Source organism: Ursus arctos, unplaced genomic scaffold, assembly GCF_023065955.2.
Source record: "Ursus arctos isolate Adak ecotype North America unplaced genomic scaffold, UrsArc2.0 scaffold_2, whole genome shotgun sequence".
Classification (NCBI taxonomy): Eukaryota; Metazoa; Chordata; class Mammalia; order Carnivora; family Ursidae; genus Ursus; species Ursus arctos.
Genome location: NW_026622874.1, coordinates 37,484,242 through 37,503,208, shown reverse-complemented (window position 1 = coordinate 37,503,208; position 18,967 = coordinate 37,484,242). Strand labels below are relative to the sequence as shown.

Sequence of the window (18,967 nt, the reverse complement as noted above, 5' to 3'; positions counted from 1 at the left end):
TGCAGGTAGAAGGAGGTGCCCTCCGTGTTGGACAGAGGAAGGATAAGAGAAGACCGTCAAGGTTCCAGCCGTGGTAGCTAGGTTTATACCAGGAAGGAGTTGGTTTTACTAGGAGGTCGACACTTGGTTTTTAAACCGGTTGAGTTGGGGAAAATCTTAAAAAAAAAAGAAAAGAAAAGAAAGAGGGATGCCTGGGCGGCTCAGTCAGTTAAGTGTCTGCGTTCAGCTCAGGTCATGATCCCAGGGTCCTGGGATGGAGTCGGGCTCCTTGCTCAGCAGGGAGTCTGCTTCTCCCTCTCCCTCTGTCTGCTGCTCCCCCTGCTTATGCTCTCTGTCAAATAAATAAAAATCTTTAAAAAAAAGAAAAAAACAGGTTGCGTTGGGGACAGTGGACCTTCCAGGTGAGAGGCCGAGACGGCAGTCAGGCGCGGGAGTGGGGGCCGCAGGGGGCTTTCGGGCTGGAGATGGAGGCTCTGCGCAGAGGTCCCGCTCGGAGCTGGTATTGAAGGCTGCCTTAGAAGGGAGGTAGAGGTTGAGCAGGGCATGAAGAACTGAGCCTTGGGATTGGCCCAGGATTTGGGGGTGGGGGGCCCACGAGGAGCTAGAAGAGAAGGTGGGGGAATCGGACCACCACTGCACCACGGTCACCGATGGTCTGAATTTTCAAGCTGCACCTGGGTCCCGGGGGGATGGTCTGTGTAAAGCACAGGGAGTCAGACCAGGTAACTCAATGTGGGGCTTGTATTCTTAGGGCAAAAATATCTACAGTAGGAATCAGTGGTGGCCTAGCAGAACATGAAGTTTTGGGTGTGACTTCGAATCTGGACTAAGCAGTCCTCCTTACACTTATTCATTTGACAGATCATTTTTGAATACCTACTGTACTTAGGTCCCGAATGTCAGGAGAAAGAATCCAAGCATGACCTGCCTAATGTGCACAGATGTATCCGTGGTCCTCCCACGTGTTCCACGGCAGCCCTCTGATGAGACTGCAAACTTGGCTTTTCTCTACGTGGTAGGAGGGGACAGCAGAGCAGCAAACACAGGGCAATGCAGCTGTCTCTGGCTACGAAAGGGAAGAGGACACAGCGTACAGTCAGCTAGCTTTGTCAGATGTCGACAATCCTATAAAGTAGGCCTTCAATGCTCTATCACCAGAACGATGTCTCTGCAATTCCAAACTCAAGTCTGAAGAAAACTAGGATGGACCCTTTATCGGCTGACGATGCAACACAGTCTTACGTTCTTTATAAAGTCAGTTTGGGTAAGCGTGAGCACGCTTAACAAGAACCTCTTAGCTGTTCATCAGGGGCTCATGTGCCCCGTGCTTCGGGCCCACACCTCTGTTGGAGAGTAGAGTTTATCAGATGCTTGTAAAGGTCTAACCGCATTGGCCTCAAGACGGGCGGCTCCTTGATAAAAGAGCCCCCGAGTCTTTGTGACCTAGTCTCTTGCACCTGATTACTGTTTCCTGGGTAAATTTGATCAACCCGTTAGCAGAATTCATTTCTTTCTACCACATCTGTACTGGATGGAGATCCCTCTTCTCTTAGGACTCTAGATGTTTACGAGGATGGGGACCCACGAGTCTGACCTTAGCCATTGTTGTGTTGATGCTGGTTACAGTTGTTAGGCAAGAGAACAAAATCCACTTTAACGACAAGTTCTCAGTTGTCCATCGATGGTGAATGTGTTACTAACCAGCACAATGATCAGACTTCAGGCAGTTTTATTCCACAACAGCCACAGCAGTGGAAGACGTGCACTGTGAAGCACAGCGAAGGGGCGTGGAGTCGGGTCTCGACTCTGGCCGCGATGCTGCCGCGTCCTAGCGCCGTGCCCCGGCCGCGGCTGCCCCGTGAGGCTTGATCATCCCCACCTGTGAAACGGAGGGCTCCGTATCTCTTCGCAGACGGGCATAAAGCAGTTTATTAAAGTGAAGGGTTTCTACTGCTTGAGGGTTGACAGCCACAGTTGCTTTCTCACATAGACGTGCAAACCGTGAAGTATGACTGACCGGGTGGGGCCGGGAATCACGGCAGCTGAATTGTGACCTAGCGGCGCTGCCCACACGCGCTGTCCTGCGCGTCTTCTTGCCCTGGCGTGCTTCTAACGCCGACAGGTGCTACTGAAGGAACAGGTCGGCCGCCTAGGACAACAGACTGAGGTTGAGCAGGAGACATCCGTATTTTAAGTACCACAGTGGCTGTGCCTACCATGTTAAAAGAACAAAAGCCTGAGCGGGTCTTAAAACTTTTTTTTTTTTTTTTAACTTGTTTGCTTTTATCTTCTTCAATGGAAAGTGAAAGAACTCGTTTTTTTTTTCTTTTTCTGACCTAACTAGAAGCCACTGTGGATAGAGGTAACTTGAGTTAGACACCACAGTGACATTAAACACGTGCACAAACTACTTCTCACTGTCTGCGCACCTGGACTTGGAATACCGAGGTGCTAGAAGGCCTGTACCCCAGATGCCAAAAGCAGACGCCCGAAACTAGATTCTAGATAGCCTTATGTGAAGAGTGGTTGGGAAGTACCAACCCAGACAAATGATACAGAATTGTTTCTTTTAAAAGCAAAACTGCCATTTAAGGAGATACAGATCTCTATATATTTCTTAAAGATTTTATTTAGAGAGAGTGAGCTCGTGAGCAGGGGGAGTGGCAGAGGGACAAGCAGACTCCACGCTGAGTGCAGAGCCTGACACCAGGCTCAGTCTCACGACCCTGAGATCAGGACCTGACTCGAAACCAAGAGTCGGATGTTTAACCGATTGAGCCACCCAGGTGCCCTAGATAAGATCTATATTTTAAGCATCGATATACTTCTGAGGGATAAGCGAACTTCACACTCAGTTTATAGATGTGTTTTTCCAATGCCTGATTCCTAGGTCAGAGTATTACCTTTCTTTCGCTGGATGTTATTCTTTATTATTTCTCCGTGTGCAAGGTTACAAAATAAAAATGTTCCTATTCACTACAGAACATTTTCCTCTGCCTAGTTTTTGTTTTTTGTTTAAGATCTTATTTGTCAGAGCAACACAGCACAAGCAGGGGGAGAAGCAGGCTCCCTGATAAGGAGTTGATGCAGGACTTGATCGCAGGACCCCGGGACCATGACCCGAGCCAAAGGCAGACCCGTAACTGACCGAGCTGCCCAGAAAGCATCCCTCCCCCTGCTTACTTGAGAACTATCAAGCAGCCGGATCAGGGAACACACTGTCGAATTATGAGTGGGTTCTAGGGTACCGTGGTTTGTGTAGACTTCTCTAATGCTGCATGAGTCTTACAGTTAAATATATTTCTGAAAATTACAGCACTATAAAATACCGTGGAAGTACAGCTCTGTTTGAAGCTGGGGCACCCCATCAGAGGATCTAAAGGGAGAGAACCCCACTTGTATTTGGCAACAGCAGATACTGCTTCAGGCATGTGATTGTGTATGAAGATTGTGCTGTTTTGTTATTAGATCTTAATTGCTCTGGACTGAATGAATATAATCTGCAAAATCAAAGTGAAACAGTAAATCAAGAACTGTTTTGGCTACTGTAGATCAGTAAGTTCATTCGCCATTCAATTTCAAAGGTATAAAGTGTTAATTCTGGCACCTTTTAATCAATCATTCACCAAAAGGGATTTAACATGGACAGAATGAATGTATCATGAGCACAAACACTTATACACCACTATGTAGATAGTCTGAGCTAAGCACAGAAAGTTAAGGCAATGTTAAGAAGTCTAAGTCAGTATTCAGATGATGTCTACTACTATCAAAAGTTTCCTCTTGTGAATATTCAAACTGTTTGTTACATTTAAACACATGTTAAGAGGTAGGAAAACTATATGATGAGTTCACCCAAGTTCAAGTATTAGGGAAAAAACACAATTCAAGAAACAGAAAAGGAGTCATTTGGTGCCATGCTTTTATTCAAATGAAAGGGGAAAAACTACACTGTACCAGGAAATAGCAAATATGACAGTATTTTACAGCACAGCATCTTTAAAAACCTGTAAGCAATGCTCTAGAGTGGACAGGTAAGCACATCATACACTGGACATTGCCCAACAGTGTCCATGAAACCATAATTAAAAAGCTGAATTTGGCTTTAAACAGCCAAATAAAAACTGTAACAGTCATTCTAAAACAAAACTGAAAAGTCAAGAGGAATTAAAAGCTTTCCAAAGCTGCGTCAAACAGAATTTGACAGGCTGCACTGGAAACCACGACAAGTGTTTGGCAAACTTAACTGAATCATCATCATAATTTGACCTCTAACGATGAAAGCACCAGTGTGTTTCAATAAGGTTGATGGAGATCTCCAGACTTTATGAAATGCCATAATTTTCATTTGTAGAATTTTTAAAACATAATTTTTTTTTAAAAAGCTGCACCATAATAAAAAAAATCTGCAGACTTAAAGAAATATATCCATATTCCTTCTATATTGATAAAGTAAAATATACTGAGAGGAATGAACTTTTGTGGCAATGTTCACATTCTACCTTTAGACATTATGGACATCCATTGTTGGACACACATAAATTTAAGAAAGGGTGGTCTTAGCTTTAAATAGTTCCTCCATTGTCTTGCATCCAATTTAAAAAAATTTAATGGCCAAGTAATATCACAAAGAAGGCTGATTCGATAAGGGAAATTTGATTGAAAAGAACAAATTTAGTAATGTAAAGTGCTTCTTAATTCTCCTTTTGACTATTTACCATATTTTGATTAGATTTACTATTTTTTTTAAACTAGGCTTAATCTAAACATGTATCTGACAGTCATCTCCTTCTGTGATAGAAACTGTTGTCTGAAAGGTAAAATGTGCAAGTCCCCATTCTTAATAGTCATATATTATATACACAGTATGTATACACTTAAAATATAAGAGTTACATATCCTGGTCTCTTACATGCAAACAGCAGATCACAAATAGTTTTGAGCTACACGTATATCTTGCACAGGTATTGGAAAAAAATCTGTGAAATTTTTTTTTACAGTTTTAACAAATATACATAAATATAAGAACATAAATTACAGTAAAATATTGACAGCATTTGAGAAAATGTTGATAACCCAGGTGCACTGATGCCTAAAGGCCTTATAATAATAGAAAAGTACAGTTCAGGGACATCTCATTCCTATTCTCTTTTAAAATAAGTAAATACATCATATGAGATATTAGTTATTTCTCTAAACAACTCAGAGAAATGTATATATTTTAGTCTCTACTTCCCACAAAAGAAAACCAACCCCGCATCTCATTTATGAAACAATACTGTCTCTCCCCTCTACGTTTACACAGTTGTCACAACACTGAAACATAACAGGGTCACATAATCATTCAAGTCTTTTCCTGAGAATGAAGTTTTTCCCCAACTAACCCTCTGATATACATTGTTAAAGGAATAAAGATCATGTAGAGAAGATTTCAAGTGTGTACTTTAAGCTGTTCCACTTGAAAAGGATAAAAAAAGAAAAACTCAATATAAGTAAAATAATGTGAAGCTATTTTAAAATTAAAATGTAGCCCTTTGTACATGTTTAAAAATTCTAAATATAACTTTTATATCAGTTATAAATATAATGTAAAGACCTCTTGAGACCATGTGGCAGGAAGTCTTACATCTTCAGACTGAAAGACTACTCTCAAAGTGTCCTTCACTCCTGCCAGCTTATAAAGTGACTTACTTTAAAAGAGATAGAAAGCCTTTTGTGTTAAAAGAACAATCTAAATTATTCTGAGTTGGCCAGAAGTGGTGTAAAAACAGCACTGATTTAATCAGCAACTTCTTATAACATATTCTTGGTTAAGCTCATGTGGTTTAAAGCGAACCTACTAGCAGCTCTTTACAATACCTCCTCTTATTTAATAGAGAAATGTTAATACTTGAGTGAATAATAAATACAGAATTGTAAATACTTAGAATAATTCTTGCAAATGCTCTAACACCATTAAAACATGAGGGTTATTGTAAAACTAAACACTAGTGTTTCTCTTAGCATCATAAGAAAGGTGCAAGTTACCTCTGAAGGCGCATTTCCTACACTCGTGGTCTTCACATGAAACAAAATACAAAGGTATCTCAGAATAACCCCCCAGGAGAGAAAAACAGCAAAATAAACCATCTGAAGACAAGCATGTACATTAAAAAGTTAAAAAAAAAGGAACAAATAAAACACCTAATTTGTAATCTCAGCTGTATTTCAACCATAAGTCCAACTAGTGTCCATGAGAATTCAGTGCTTCAATGTGTCTAAGGTCAAGCAGGTGAACCCGACCACGAACATCTCCGTTTGCAAATCCGAATGTTTCCTTCATCACTTGGACTTACCACCTAGGTGAGAATCTTCTGCACTCCAAAATACTGTGGCTTACATTCCAGTTGTTCATGACAACAGAGCTTAATGTTCAGTTTCAATTAATAAAAGTCTTGTTGGCAATTAGAAAGATCTTCTATAGGCAGGAAAGATGAAGTGCAAATTTACCACGAATGTTCTGAAGCAAGTATTTCCCAACTCCTATGCTTTAGTGGGTAGAAGTTTTTTGGGTGTTACTGGTCTCTTGGTCTGCCATAAATGACTATGAATGGTAATCGCATCGACACTGGCAGATAAAGTTTTAGCAGGTATGTGGCTAAACTGTTTCCTGTCAGAATTATATTTGTAAAGTCCCTCAATCATTTTTTTAGTGATAGATTTAGGGCCTATCCCAGTCAATTTATTAATTTCTTCAGTTTCTGGGCAGTAAGTATACAAAGACCTGAATTGGCAGCCTGAATCCCGGAACAAGATTAAAAAGTTGTTGGCATCTGACTTCTCCATTTCCTTCAGAATAAAAAACAAAAAACAATAAAAACTCTTAAACATTTCACTGTATAAAATTTACATAACAGATATAAACCAATCTTGGTCAAATATTATGACATGATTTCAAATATAAATTCTGAAGAACCAGAATAAAATGTGTATTATGAAAGGACGCTTTAATTAATGTATGCGAACACTTCACTTCTGAGGTTTTGTTGGCTCTGTGTGGATATTATCATCGTGCAGGATGAAATATCTGCTAAATCTGGATGTTAGTCAACCAACCATTAACAAACCAGGCACTGATTTTCAACTTTGTGATACAGCCTCATTTTAAAAAAGGAAAATTACGTTATAAACAATTAGCTCTGGGCAAGAAAAGAACCTATAATTTTATATTATTATCTAAGTCTATCTTAGTCTTAATTAAGTCCGTAGTCTTCTAAAACTCTATTTGAAAGTTTATATATTGTTGAAATCCTAGGAGGAGATGCAGGGTATTTTCTCTTGAATTGGTAGCAGAGAAGACCCCTACAATTTTAGAATGCTGTCAGATTTAATCCTCATGCAAACATGCTTACCTCCAGTATCTTTTTCTTCTGACCTTCATTTACTTTTCCAGCCAAACAGCAATGAGCTAAAGCATTTTGTATTATGTGCTTATTGGATTTTGCACTGGGTTCTTTGTAGAGCTTTGGTCCTGTGGTAAGAATTTAGCAGCAAAATAAAAATACCATTCCTAAGTCAGAAATACTACTATGTTTAAATGATATAATTGTTCCTATATTGAGGAAAAAGTCAAAATCTGTGCCTGAAAGCCTCTGAGTGGCTATACTCCAATCAGAACATTGTTTTATCCACACAGGGATACATCTTCAGGGTGTTCCCACGGATGCTCCGAGACAGTAGTGCTGGAAATCAGACGGTGTCATAATTGCCACACTGTCTGCTTCACCTTCTTTCTCAAGTCTGCTAAGGTTACTGGTGAACTTAAAGCAGAATGGGCCCATGAGTAATTCTAGCTTTTAAAAAGACAAGAAAAAGCTTCATCTTTTTCTTCATCCACATATCTGAGTTTTTTAACCATTTGTTTCCTTTAACCAGTTCTGCTCCTCGGTCTGCAAAGCAACAGAAGCACCTTCTGCCATTTTCCTGGAACACTCCTACTGGGAAGGCAGGACAGTGCAGACTCTACTTCGTACTAACCGAACGCCGTCCTGGAAGGCAAGGACTGTCCTTACCCTCCATAGTGAGCTGAGAAACCAGTTTTCTGGGGGAAAATTGGCCCTGATTGGCAGCATTTACCTCCTTCTGTGATCTAAATCACTCCCACCGTGGCTAGTATCCAGGTACCAATGGCTCTGCAGCTTGCACAATTCCTGGAAGTTTAACAGTTTCAAGAGGCCTAGGGTAGGAGCTAGTCTAGCACACCGCTGCGACTCTGGAGCTCTAGGTTTGAGACAGTGCCTGGCACAGATGCTTGTTAGGTGAACTTATATAGAGAAGCAGAGGGAAAAACAAGGAAATACCATCCAATCCCCAGCACTAACGGCTATCCAACTGGCTACAGGCGGAGTAAAGTACACATGGGAATTTAGCAAGTTCTAACCTCCTCAGGCCTCCGTAGGTCACATGAGGTCGGAGGCAGTCTCCACTGCCCCCTGCTCCCGCCTACATGCTCTCCTGTGCCCCCCACTTTAGATCCCAGTGGCTGCTCACATCCCTTCTCATTTTCTCTCCTGCTTCATTTCTTTACAAGTGTCTTACATTCTATTCTGCAATTTGCTTTTATTTCAGTAATGCCCACCCAGACAAAGGCTGGAAGAGGATCTGATGTGAGGCTGGATGCCTTCCCAGATCCAATGCAGTCCTCTTATCTTTTAGAGCCCCTTAACACTTTGTTGTTGTTGTTTTTTTAGTAGGCTCTGTGCCCACCATGGGGGTCAAACCACCCCTAGATTGAGTTGCACGTTCCACTAATAGAGCCTGCCAGGTGCCCCCCCCCCTCCGCCCAGCTTAATACATTTTAAAGAAGCACAACTCTAGATACCTGAAATCCCAATGTTAGAGGGGCCTTTGTGGATTCTAGCCTTTTCTCGGTACTCAGGACCTATGTATTCCTGACAGAACCTCTCTAAAACTTCTTCAGACCCAAACCACAACACAGATATGGTCAGCATCTTAAAGTAGCAGAGGGATGAGGTGTTAAGTGGTACTGCTACTTTTGTTAAGAAATTGATCTCAATTCATCTGGGACAAGTCAACTACCTCCCTAGGTGCAACCGTATCACTGGAACTGCCCTCCCTGAAAGGGACCATCTGCACTCCGTGTTCTTGATCAGACCTCCCCCATGTCTAGACTGAGAGAAGAGCCCATGAAACTTTCGTTAGGATAGCCTGTATTTGTTCTCATGACTGTGTTAAATTAAAACGTCTCTCTAAAAATACAGACCCTGACCTGTGTATTCTGTTCCAGAAGCCACCGAAGAAGTTGTTGATGCATTTTCCCAGTCCTTCTCCCCGTTTCGACTGCCACAACGACTTGGAGACAAGAAGCCTTCTACAGACTCGGATCTAAATGGTAAATAAAACATTTTTTATGTCTCAAACAGAAGAATATTTGGGGGTAGAAGGGGTACATGTGAAAGTGCCAACCAAAACAGAGCTAGAAGCTTAAAAATCAGAAGATGGTGTAACTGCCTTATTCAAGTTAAATATCCAGGTGCCTGGACGCAACAGGCACTCCATACATCCTTGCTCACTGAGAGGATGAATGTTTTTCCACATGAAAACTGGCAATTACTACAAAAGGATGGTGATACAAAGATCAGAACTCAAAACTCATGCCTGTCACTACAAACATTCTCTTTCTATATGGGTATTATAGTGTGATGTAATGAAATAGGACTTTCAGTTTCTAATCTACACAGAGACAGTACAAAAGGGATCTTTCCCAAGTTAGCCTACTTGGGAATTATTCTAGGGGAAAAAAAGTAGAGAGGCTGGCACTTATATAGACAATGTGCTACTTCTGCACACTATGATTTTACCACAACTGTATCAGCAATTCCTGTTAATGTCTTATAGTTTATGAAAAGTATCTTATCAATGTCAGGAACCCTAAAATCCTAAAAGATAAAAAACCAAATATGAATAGCCTCTTTATACGTAAATTTCTTTTAACAGAAACACAAACAGTCCCAGTTAGCTAAACTATAAAAATCTGTGTTATGATTCATTTATTATAAAATACAACATAATTGTTGGAAACATTCTTTTCCGTGAAAAATGTTCACCTTACGGACTTACCTTGGTGTCCTCTTGCCTGAGTGCACACTCTCGTTATCACCTGTGTTCAGTGATGCCAAAGAAAGGCTAGAGACTGAAAAAACACGATAAATTCGTGATCCTGAATGAAAACAAAATTAGAAATTTAAAAGGAGCAACTAGAAAAGAGTCTGTTCATTAGATAACACCAGCATATGAAAACTGAGCTTCCGTAGTTTTTCTTTTTTAATCTAAACACATAATATGCTTGCATGCATATATGCACAATTTAAAATTAGCAGTATACCTACTTTTAAGAAATAATAAAACTAATTGCTGTTAGGATTTATTCCAAAAGGAAAGTGATAATATGAGACATTGATATTGTAACTGTAAGAAAAAAGTTAACTAAAATTAACAAAAAGAATAAAATATATTTAGGAATATCTGATTCCTATGTGGGAAATTAATTTACTAATTAATTTAGCCAGTACTAGGTATCAAAAAATTTTGTTGTCTAGAAAAGGCAGAGTTCTCTTTAAACAGTCAATGTTATGTTGTTATTTTTCCTCAATTTTGGAGTAACTATAGGAATTTTCTAAAATTTTCCATGGGGTTTAGTTTTAATAAAATTTATATTTTTTAAAAAAGTGAGTATGTGTGAGTTTTAGGATACATTCTCTCAACTCCAAAAATTATAGATCTGGACATTTGACCATTTCTTGTCTTAAAGGAGGGACTCATGAACTCTTGCTTTTGTATTCCTTATTTGACTATTATGTTTATGTATTTCCATGCACACAATGTTTACCCTTAAATGGACAAGTATGGAAAGGGTATGAACAATTCAGAGCGATTACATCTGAGGGCAGAGCTCCCTGCTAGGTTAGTATTTATACTGGCTGCGTTAGCCCTCACACGGCTCTACTGAATATATGCATGCACACATAACACACTTAAGTCAAAAAAAAAAAAAATTTGCTCATTTTGGTTTTCCAAATTAGGAGCATGCATCATCTCAAATCGTGTACCCAATTTAGCATACCAAAGCGCAGTTGAGTTAGTATGACAAACCAGGCTGGTGTTTTTATGAACAGACTCTTCATAATAAGCTGTGTTACCTGGAGGACCTTTTATTGGTGTTTTGGGAGACTCGATATGATCTCTGTGAATAGATTTTGGGCGCTGTTTTTTTTGTTTTGCTATTTGAGGACGGGGTTTAATTACTGTATCCATGTCTTCCATTAGTTTCAGTTGTTTTCGCCTCATATACTCCTGTCTGATAAATTCTCTGCGTGCTCTCTCATCTTCCTTCTTCTGACGCTCTTCCTCAGTTTTACGCCTAAGAAACCAAATGGTTGCATTTCTTATTCTGCACACTAAAGAAACCAGACACTGGGGAGTATGGCTTTGATACAAGAAGAGAGAATTATTACATTTCAGTACCTTGGGAAAAAATGGTTTGACTGCTTTTAAAAAATACGTGTGTAAAAACCAGTGAAGATTTAAGATTAATGTTTCTAGAGAACGTTACTTTAAAATGCCTTTAAAATGTACAAGCGACCAATACTTTGGGAAAGTTAACTTGTAGAAAGCACCAGAAATCAGCATTAATTCAGTTGTCTCCATACGCTGCAAACGTCTGAACAGGCTGTTAAGCACCCCTGAGAAATCACAGCCCGGCAGCGCACCCTCGGCGCTCAGATCCAGGGCCGGCCCAGCTGTAGCCTTTACCTTGTTTCCTCTTTCTTATGTTCCATCTCTGCTTCCAGCTGCTGTTTCCGAAGCTGAGTCTCCTTCTCCCTCCGCAGTCGCTTCTCCAGCAAAGCTGCCCGTTTCATTGCCATATCATTTTCTGCTTTTTGATCATCCTAAGCATGGATTTCATTGAAAAACGTGAAATGTTGTGGGCACCAATACTCTCATTTTCAATTGTGGTCACATTTATAACTGAAAATACGAACTATCTAGTCATCCTTATTCCATTTTGTTCCAGAAATTATGAAGGAAGAAATGAATCAGGGACGCCTAGGCCTGCATGGCTCCATTGGTTAAGCGTCTGTCTGCCTTCAGCTCAGGTCACTCAGCAGGGAGTCTGCTGTTCCCTCTGACCCTCCCCCCTCTTGTGCTCTCTCTCAAATCTTTTTTTTAAAAAAGTGAATTAAAGTGGTAACAGTTCTATCAACTGCCAAAGGGCACTTAAACTTAATATGTTTTCAAAACCTAGGAAAGAACAACCATAAAAAGGAAAAAAGAAGGGCGGAGGTTTTTTGGACCTTAATAAATAGCTTAAAAGTAAGGAGTTTTCCCTCAATTTTAAAAAATTGCATTCACACTAGGGCATCTGGCTGGCTCAGTCAGAAGAGCACGTGACTCTTGATGTTAGTGTCATGAGTTTGAGCCCCACGCTGGGTGTGGAGATTACTTATTTTTTAAAATTCATTAAAATTGTATTTAAAATACATGCTCAATAAAGAAAACTCAAGTAAAAGTACCCAAAAATTAGCTACATGGTTATATCCCATAAACGAAACCACTGCTGCATGACAGAGTGGACACGAGGGCGTAGATGTGCCGCCTGTTTCGCCCTGAAGCATTCTCTCCCTTCCGTTCTCCTTTCTTTGCAAGAAACAGAGGTAGCTGGGGTCTCTAAAATTAGTAAACTGTATCTATTCATGTCTACAGTAGCATTCTATTAAAAATTAGTCATTTTACATGGTTAAGAGACAAAACATGACTCACATTCAAATTTCTAAACTTTAAAAGGGGCTAAAGGACAATCACCCTGAGATCAACTTTAAAATAAATTACAAATTTCCAGTATTAAATGACAAAAAGTAAAACTATCGACTGTAATCACTTTGATATTCCTGGGTTTTTATTCCAGTAGAACTGTGGTTTCAATTTAAAATCTTAAATTATAAACTGATGCTGTTGAGTACTGTCTTTTTCCTCTGTGTTCCAAATTGTGGAGCTAGACAGGATTAGAGATGATCTTACTTTAGTTCCTTAATTCAAAAAAGAAATATGAGTAACACACCCACATGTTTCTGATTATTAAAAAAATATTCTTTCCTAAAGGTAATTTGGAAAATACAGGAAAACATAAAGATGAATAAAATGGATAATTAGAAAAATTTTTAATTAAGCTTTTCTTGTTTTTCTAATATCTATGATAAATTTTAAGATCTTGACCATCAAGAGGTGATATTGTTCAATATTTATGTTGGCTGGCTATAGTACGTTATATCTAATATCAAGACTGAGATTAGGAATCATATGTTAGACCTTTATCCAGTGCTTTTAAAGGAGCTATCTGTATGTTATTTTTAAATGTTTCACCTTGCAAGATTATGTCTGGTCAATTTTTTGAAAGTTTTTTTTAAGACTTTTATTTATTTGTCAGAGAGAGAGCATAAGCAGGGGGAGGCAGAGGCAGAGGGAGAAGGAGGCTCCGTGCTGAGCAGGGAGCCCGATGCGGGACTTAATCCCAGGACCCTGAAATCATGACCTGAGCCGAAAGCAGACACTTAACCAACTGAGCCACTCAGGCGTCCCTTAAAAAATTTTTTAACAAAACATTAAGGAAAGATGTTGAAAATTTAAAAAAATCTAAAATATACTTACACACGATGCCAAATTATGTGCTTTTTACAAACTGACAGTCAACTCTTTGAAGAGATCCAAACAGCTCAACGTTTTTTAAAAGGCTTTTATGAAAGCAAGCAAGAGAGGCAGAGGAGCAAAACAGCGCATCTAAACATGTACCGTGACCTTGGTGAAGGAAAGATTTGTTCAGTGTGCTTGGATGTTACTGCAGTCCACCAAGGGGAGCCCCGAAATGTATTTCAGGGTTAGCGGCAGGCTCATAACAAAAGGGACTACTACTGAAAGGCGTGCACATTAACTAAAACCAAACCCATCTACTGATGATGCCCAAAATGACGAAGACTGGTATTACCTTAAAAAAGAATCCACAGCACACTTTCTGGTCATCATCAAATTGTTCCTTATCACTTTCTCCATCGTATTTTTCAACAGCTACATCAGCCTTTTCAGGTGGTTTCAGATCTGAGAGCGAAACTTCAATCAGATTAACATTTTTAGGAGCAGCGGGTGGAAAAACAGGTTTAGGAGGAGGCTCTGCGGGCGGGTTCAGCTGGTCCTCACTTGGTGTCAGTCGGATGGTCTCTGTGATGGGCTGGGACAGGACCTCAGAAACTGTTGACTCAAGAGGCTTGATCTCCTTTTCTTCCGGGTTATGTACATGCTGCCCTTTGGCTTCCAGTTCCTCCTTTTTAATTTCTTCCTTAGGTTTGGATTCCTTTAACTGAGGCTCTCCATCATCCCCAAAACACACAAATGACCTAGTCTGAATAGGAACTTGACTTGGTGAAAACCTCCGTAACCGAGGAAGACTATCCACAGACCGAGGGGGCGTCAGCGTTCGAGTCAGAGGCGTTATTTTTAATTCATTTGGCCTAGGAGTCCTTTGATTTTTAACAGAAACAGATGTGCTCTTCCTGTTGGAAGACTGCGGGGACGGATGGGTAGGACGGGGGGCATCTGACGAAAAGGGTGCAATGGCTGACGACAGGCCTGCCTGCCTGGAAGGTTTAAAGTCGCGGATCTGTTTTTGTGGAGAGGGCTGCGGAGGTGAGATCACCCAGGACTGTTGCTCCCTCATCTGCATTAACATCTCCTGCTGAAGTGACAAGCGCTGCATTTCTTGTTGTAGAAAATGGAGAGAGGAATTTAACTTTTCAATGGACTTTGTATATTCTAAGATCTCTCCCTCATTTAAAGTCTCCTCCGAGGGGCTCGCCAGGTTCCACTGCTTCTCTGGGTCAACGGGTGTGGTTGGAGACTTCAGCCATTTGGCCTGAGGATTCTCCATGCCTTCCTTCAGATCCGCCAGAGACTTACTCCTCTGTCCGTTAGCCTTTTGTGAATCCTTTTCTTTTGCTCGATCAGTATACACTTTCTCATCTTCTGCACCGGCTGCTTCCTCTCGAAGAGGGGAAATGCCATCCCCTCTCTTTTTCACCACAGTAAGAAATGCTGTCCTTCCCATCTTCTGCCTCTGCTTAGTGAAAGCGGCCTCCATCTTCTTCTTCTGGGCTTCTATAGCGCGCCTCTTTTCTTCCAGTTTCATCCTAAGATGCACCATTTCAGAGGCCAACAGCTGGGTAGTGTCCCGGCCTTGTGGAAGGCCTGCTTCTTCTGGGATTTGTCCCCAAGCAACCACGTGCGGAATATTAAGTTCAGAGCCCTCTGGGGTAGTTTTCTGAGAACTGCTCCCGCTACTTTTCCCATCGGTATGATTCAGTTTCCTGAATTTCTGTTCGGCAAAGCTGGTCATTTTCACCCCAGAACTAGAAGACGCACTGCTGCCTGGTTGAGACTTGGTACTTACAGTACTCGGACAAGGGCTCAAAGCTTCTCTGGGGTTGCTGGTTCGATTATCATAATCCTGAAGAAATTTCGATGCATCGTCCATGTCAGAGTCTAGGCTTACAGTATAATCTCTCAAAGAAGAATCTTCATCCATAGTTTCAGGGATATCTTCTGAAGGAACATGAATTCCAGTGTCTACTTCAGTATTATCAGTTATGGGACTCAAGGCACCTTTTGTATCATTTATGTTATCAGGACTAGACTGATTCAGCTTGATGTTTGAATTTAGGATACTCATTTCCTGGTTATGAAGAAAGAAGCCGTTAGCAATGTGGTCTGGCTGAGAGGTATGGGGAGATTTTTCAGTGTCATGAATTATTTGTAACGCTTCCTCGATGCTTGGTGTCTCGATCTGATTGCCAAACTCATCTAGAAGTACTCTATTTTGTAGAGCTCCATTTGGAAGCTTATAATGAATATTCTCGTTGGAATTTAGTTCATTTGTATTAAGGGGAGTGTAAGATTTGAGGCCACTGTGAGAGTCTATATTAAGTTCTTCTTCAATGCTTTCTGCTTCCTCTTCTCCATTTACTGGCTTAAAGGACAAATTTTTCCTAATATTTTTAGATACACGATTATTGTTCAGAGTAAGTCCTTCATTACTAATAGAACGAGTGATTCCTCGGTTTGGAGTGGATCTGTGTACAGTATTTTCTTTATCAAAAGAAATATCAAACGAAACTCCATGCACTGATGATCTAAAAAACATTTAGAGAAAATGAAAAACCTTAAACATGCCCAGAAAAGAAATGATTTGATACCCTTTAACAATTATTTAAAATTATACTTCCCTTCTTTTCCCATTTCTCATAATCCTGTTGTGCTCAAGGTAAGCGTAGGGCTACTGGACTACCTTTAACTTTAGCCCCTTTGAACTCTCAGTCATCTGCCTACATTGCCCTTTTCAAAGTGAGGTACTAACTGCAATTTGGCTACCAACAAAATAGAGAATCAGCATTTCTTTCTCTTTTTTTTAATTACTAAAGTATAGGTGACCATGTTATATTAGTTGCAGCTGTACAATATAGCAATTCAATAAATAGCATTTATTCTCACATTTATAATGTGAATATACTAAAAATAATTCCCTTTGTTTACCTTTTCTCTTTGGGCCATGTCCCTATGAAACCATCAACATAGGACATAGATGAAGACCTTCTAATTCCTCCTTCAAATGTGAAAAAGAAAAAGTCATTGAAAGTATGTAAAAAATTTTAACTTACAGCTTAACAGATTTCAAATATTTCAGGATTCATTAAGAGCACTAAAAAGTAAGTAGGTATATATGGAGAAATAAAGATCATTTTATTAAGAAAAGCAAGCACAGAGAAACAGATCAACATTTTAGTGTATATATAACACTTTTCCAAAAAAAAAAAAAAAAACCTGGCCATTTTTATATACATTTATTCTCAATCATTTCCCAGTTAACCTAGGTTTTTTCAAAAATATTACCTGAAGCTGAAGAATGAGCTTGGGGGCGTGAATATCTAGAAGGCAAATGATGAGTGTGTGTAAATGCAGCTCCTTCCCCACTGCAAGGTAAAATAAATGTAAAATGTTTTATTATGTTTTAGTTCTTTAATATAAACTTTACACAGAATGGCTGAAATTAGAAACATTACCACCTCTGACTCTCCACCCTAAATTAAACAAACAAAAAAAAAAGGAAACACAATATATTGTTTAAACCAAAAATGGCTGTTAAGTATATGTATGTCTATGTATTTTATGTCTTTTAGTCAAAGAGAAATATTTTCATACACACCTCAACATCCTTGTGAGATAAGATATGGCATATTTTCATTTTACAAACAGAAATACTGAGAAATAGGTAAGTTAAAGTCATCAGCTGGAAATATTTAATCTCTAGAAACTACAGGTATAATAAACCCTTGTAAAAGATCCTGGCCGCCTCCCTGTTCACAGACCTGTGTCTATACATCTCTAACAGTTACATCAAAATTAATATTAATATATATATATATATTTTTAAAGATTTTACTTTATTTATTTGACAGAGATAGAGACAGCCAGCGAGAGAGGGAACACAAGCAGGGGGAGTGGGAGAGGAAGAAGCAGGCTCATAGCAGAGGAGCCTGATGTGGGGCTCGATCCCATAACGCCGGGATCACACCCTGAGCCGAAGGCAGACGCTTAACCGCTGTGCCACCCAGGCGCCCCTAATATTAATATATTGAGCTGCACCTTGAAGACCTCAATGCCTATAAAGATATGAAACTTTCCTATTTCTTAATTCCACCTCATTCGAATTAATGCAGGGGATTAGGTAGTCTATTTCTCAAATTATCATGCCATTTGGGCCAAATTTAATTTTTCTTCAAGTTTCAAGTCTGTTGTAGCCTACCTTATAGTCAAGTGCCAATGTTACACGTCCCCACCCCCAATCAGCTGAGAATCAACTGGGGAACAGGATGTATGTAATGACTTCTGTAGTCCCCCTTCAAATCACATTATCTTTTGGCTATTATAAACTGAGAACATGAACAAGTCGATCAAAAAATTCAAATGAAACAATATTGTATTCTTACTATTTAATGAAAGCTTCATCAGTGAGCTCTTCTAAAAGCAACAATACTTGAAGAACTTGTATGACCTTGTTGTCTCCAAAGCAAATGCTTATCTGCTTCCGTTTGCCTTTACCCCTAAACTGCCCATCACATTCTCTCTCAGAGGACTATCAGGGAATACTCACCTGCCCCGTCATGTTTGTTTCTGTTATCCCTCCCTCTAAAATCACTGCCCCTGTTTGTATTCTCCCTTACATCTATGATAGGAGGCTAATCCTGAAGATACATAAGTTAGAAATTAAAATATATTCACTCTCTTCTTCTCCAGATAATGGCTAAAGTATTTTAAATTCCTATTAATTGCCTCACTTTCACATTTGCATAGAAAATTTTGATCTGGTCTAACTGCTCAGCAGGTTAGTAGTCAAGTGTGTGGATTAGCTGCTACAAATGTTTTTTGCTCGGCCTGTCTTCTTCCTTTGTTTTCCCCTCATAACTTCATTATTTAGGGGCACTCACATTTGTACATGTGACTGCATTTTTCTCAGGAAGAGTGGAAACTTTTGACTCCTTCCTGAAATGTTCTACAATGAGAGAACTCCAGTGGACCACCTGGAGACTTACAGAAATGAGAGGATTAGTAGGATCCTAGAATGACAGCTATACAGTGTCTCTTCAAGGAAAATAATTTAGACATCCATCTGCTAGGGAAAATGAGTAAGGGCAGCCACTGAGATATCTGAGAAACACAGAGGAGTCTTCCAGAGGGCCTTAAGACATTTTCCAGGGTCAGAAATGTGAACAGTCTCCAAATAAGGTTCCTAGAATTAATAGTTGTGGGATAATCTAGCATTGAGGCAGAAAGTTTCAGAGATTTTAAAGATTTAATAGTACAAGAGTCA

The 18,967-nt window shown here is 39.8% G+C and overlaps 1 protein-coding gene across 7 annotated transcripts in view; it reads right to left on the bottom strand.

The window, feature by feature from the left end:
• Positions 1-3,905: 3,905 nt before the first annotated feature.
• Positions 3,906-18,967, bottom strand: part of CAMSAP2 (calmodulin regulated spectrin associated protein family member 2) — a 111,612-nt gene continuing 96,550 nt past the window's right edge. For 2 of the 7 annotated variants that reach the window (XM_044377781.3, XM_048225101.2), the window contains 10 exons: positions 16,990-17,069; positions 16,633-16,702; positions 14,248-16,232; positions 14,039-14,148; positions 11,812-11,948; positions 11,199-11,419; positions 10,120-10,219; positions 9,269-9,384; positions 7,392-7,510; positions 3,906-6,828 (listed from right to left, as the gene is read on the bottom strand). In XM_044377781.3, coding sequence (XP_044233716.1) covers positions 6,523-6,828; positions 7,392-7,510; positions 9,269-9,384; positions 10,120-10,219; positions 11,199-11,419; positions 11,812-11,948; positions 14,039-14,148; positions 14,248-16,232; positions 16,633-16,702; positions 16,990-17,069 — 3,244 coding nt within the window. In that variant the 3' untranslated portion in view covers positions 3,906-6,522. Of the gene's footprint in view, positions 6,829-7,391; positions 7,511-9,268; positions 9,385-10,119; positions 10,220-11,198; positions 11,420-11,811; positions 11,949-14,038; positions 16,233-16,632; positions 16,703-16,989; positions 17,070-18,967 lie in introns of all 7 variants that reach the window. The other 5 variants (XM_044377779.3, XM_026480691.4, XM_044377780.3 and 2 more) reach the window with 3 other exon arrangements.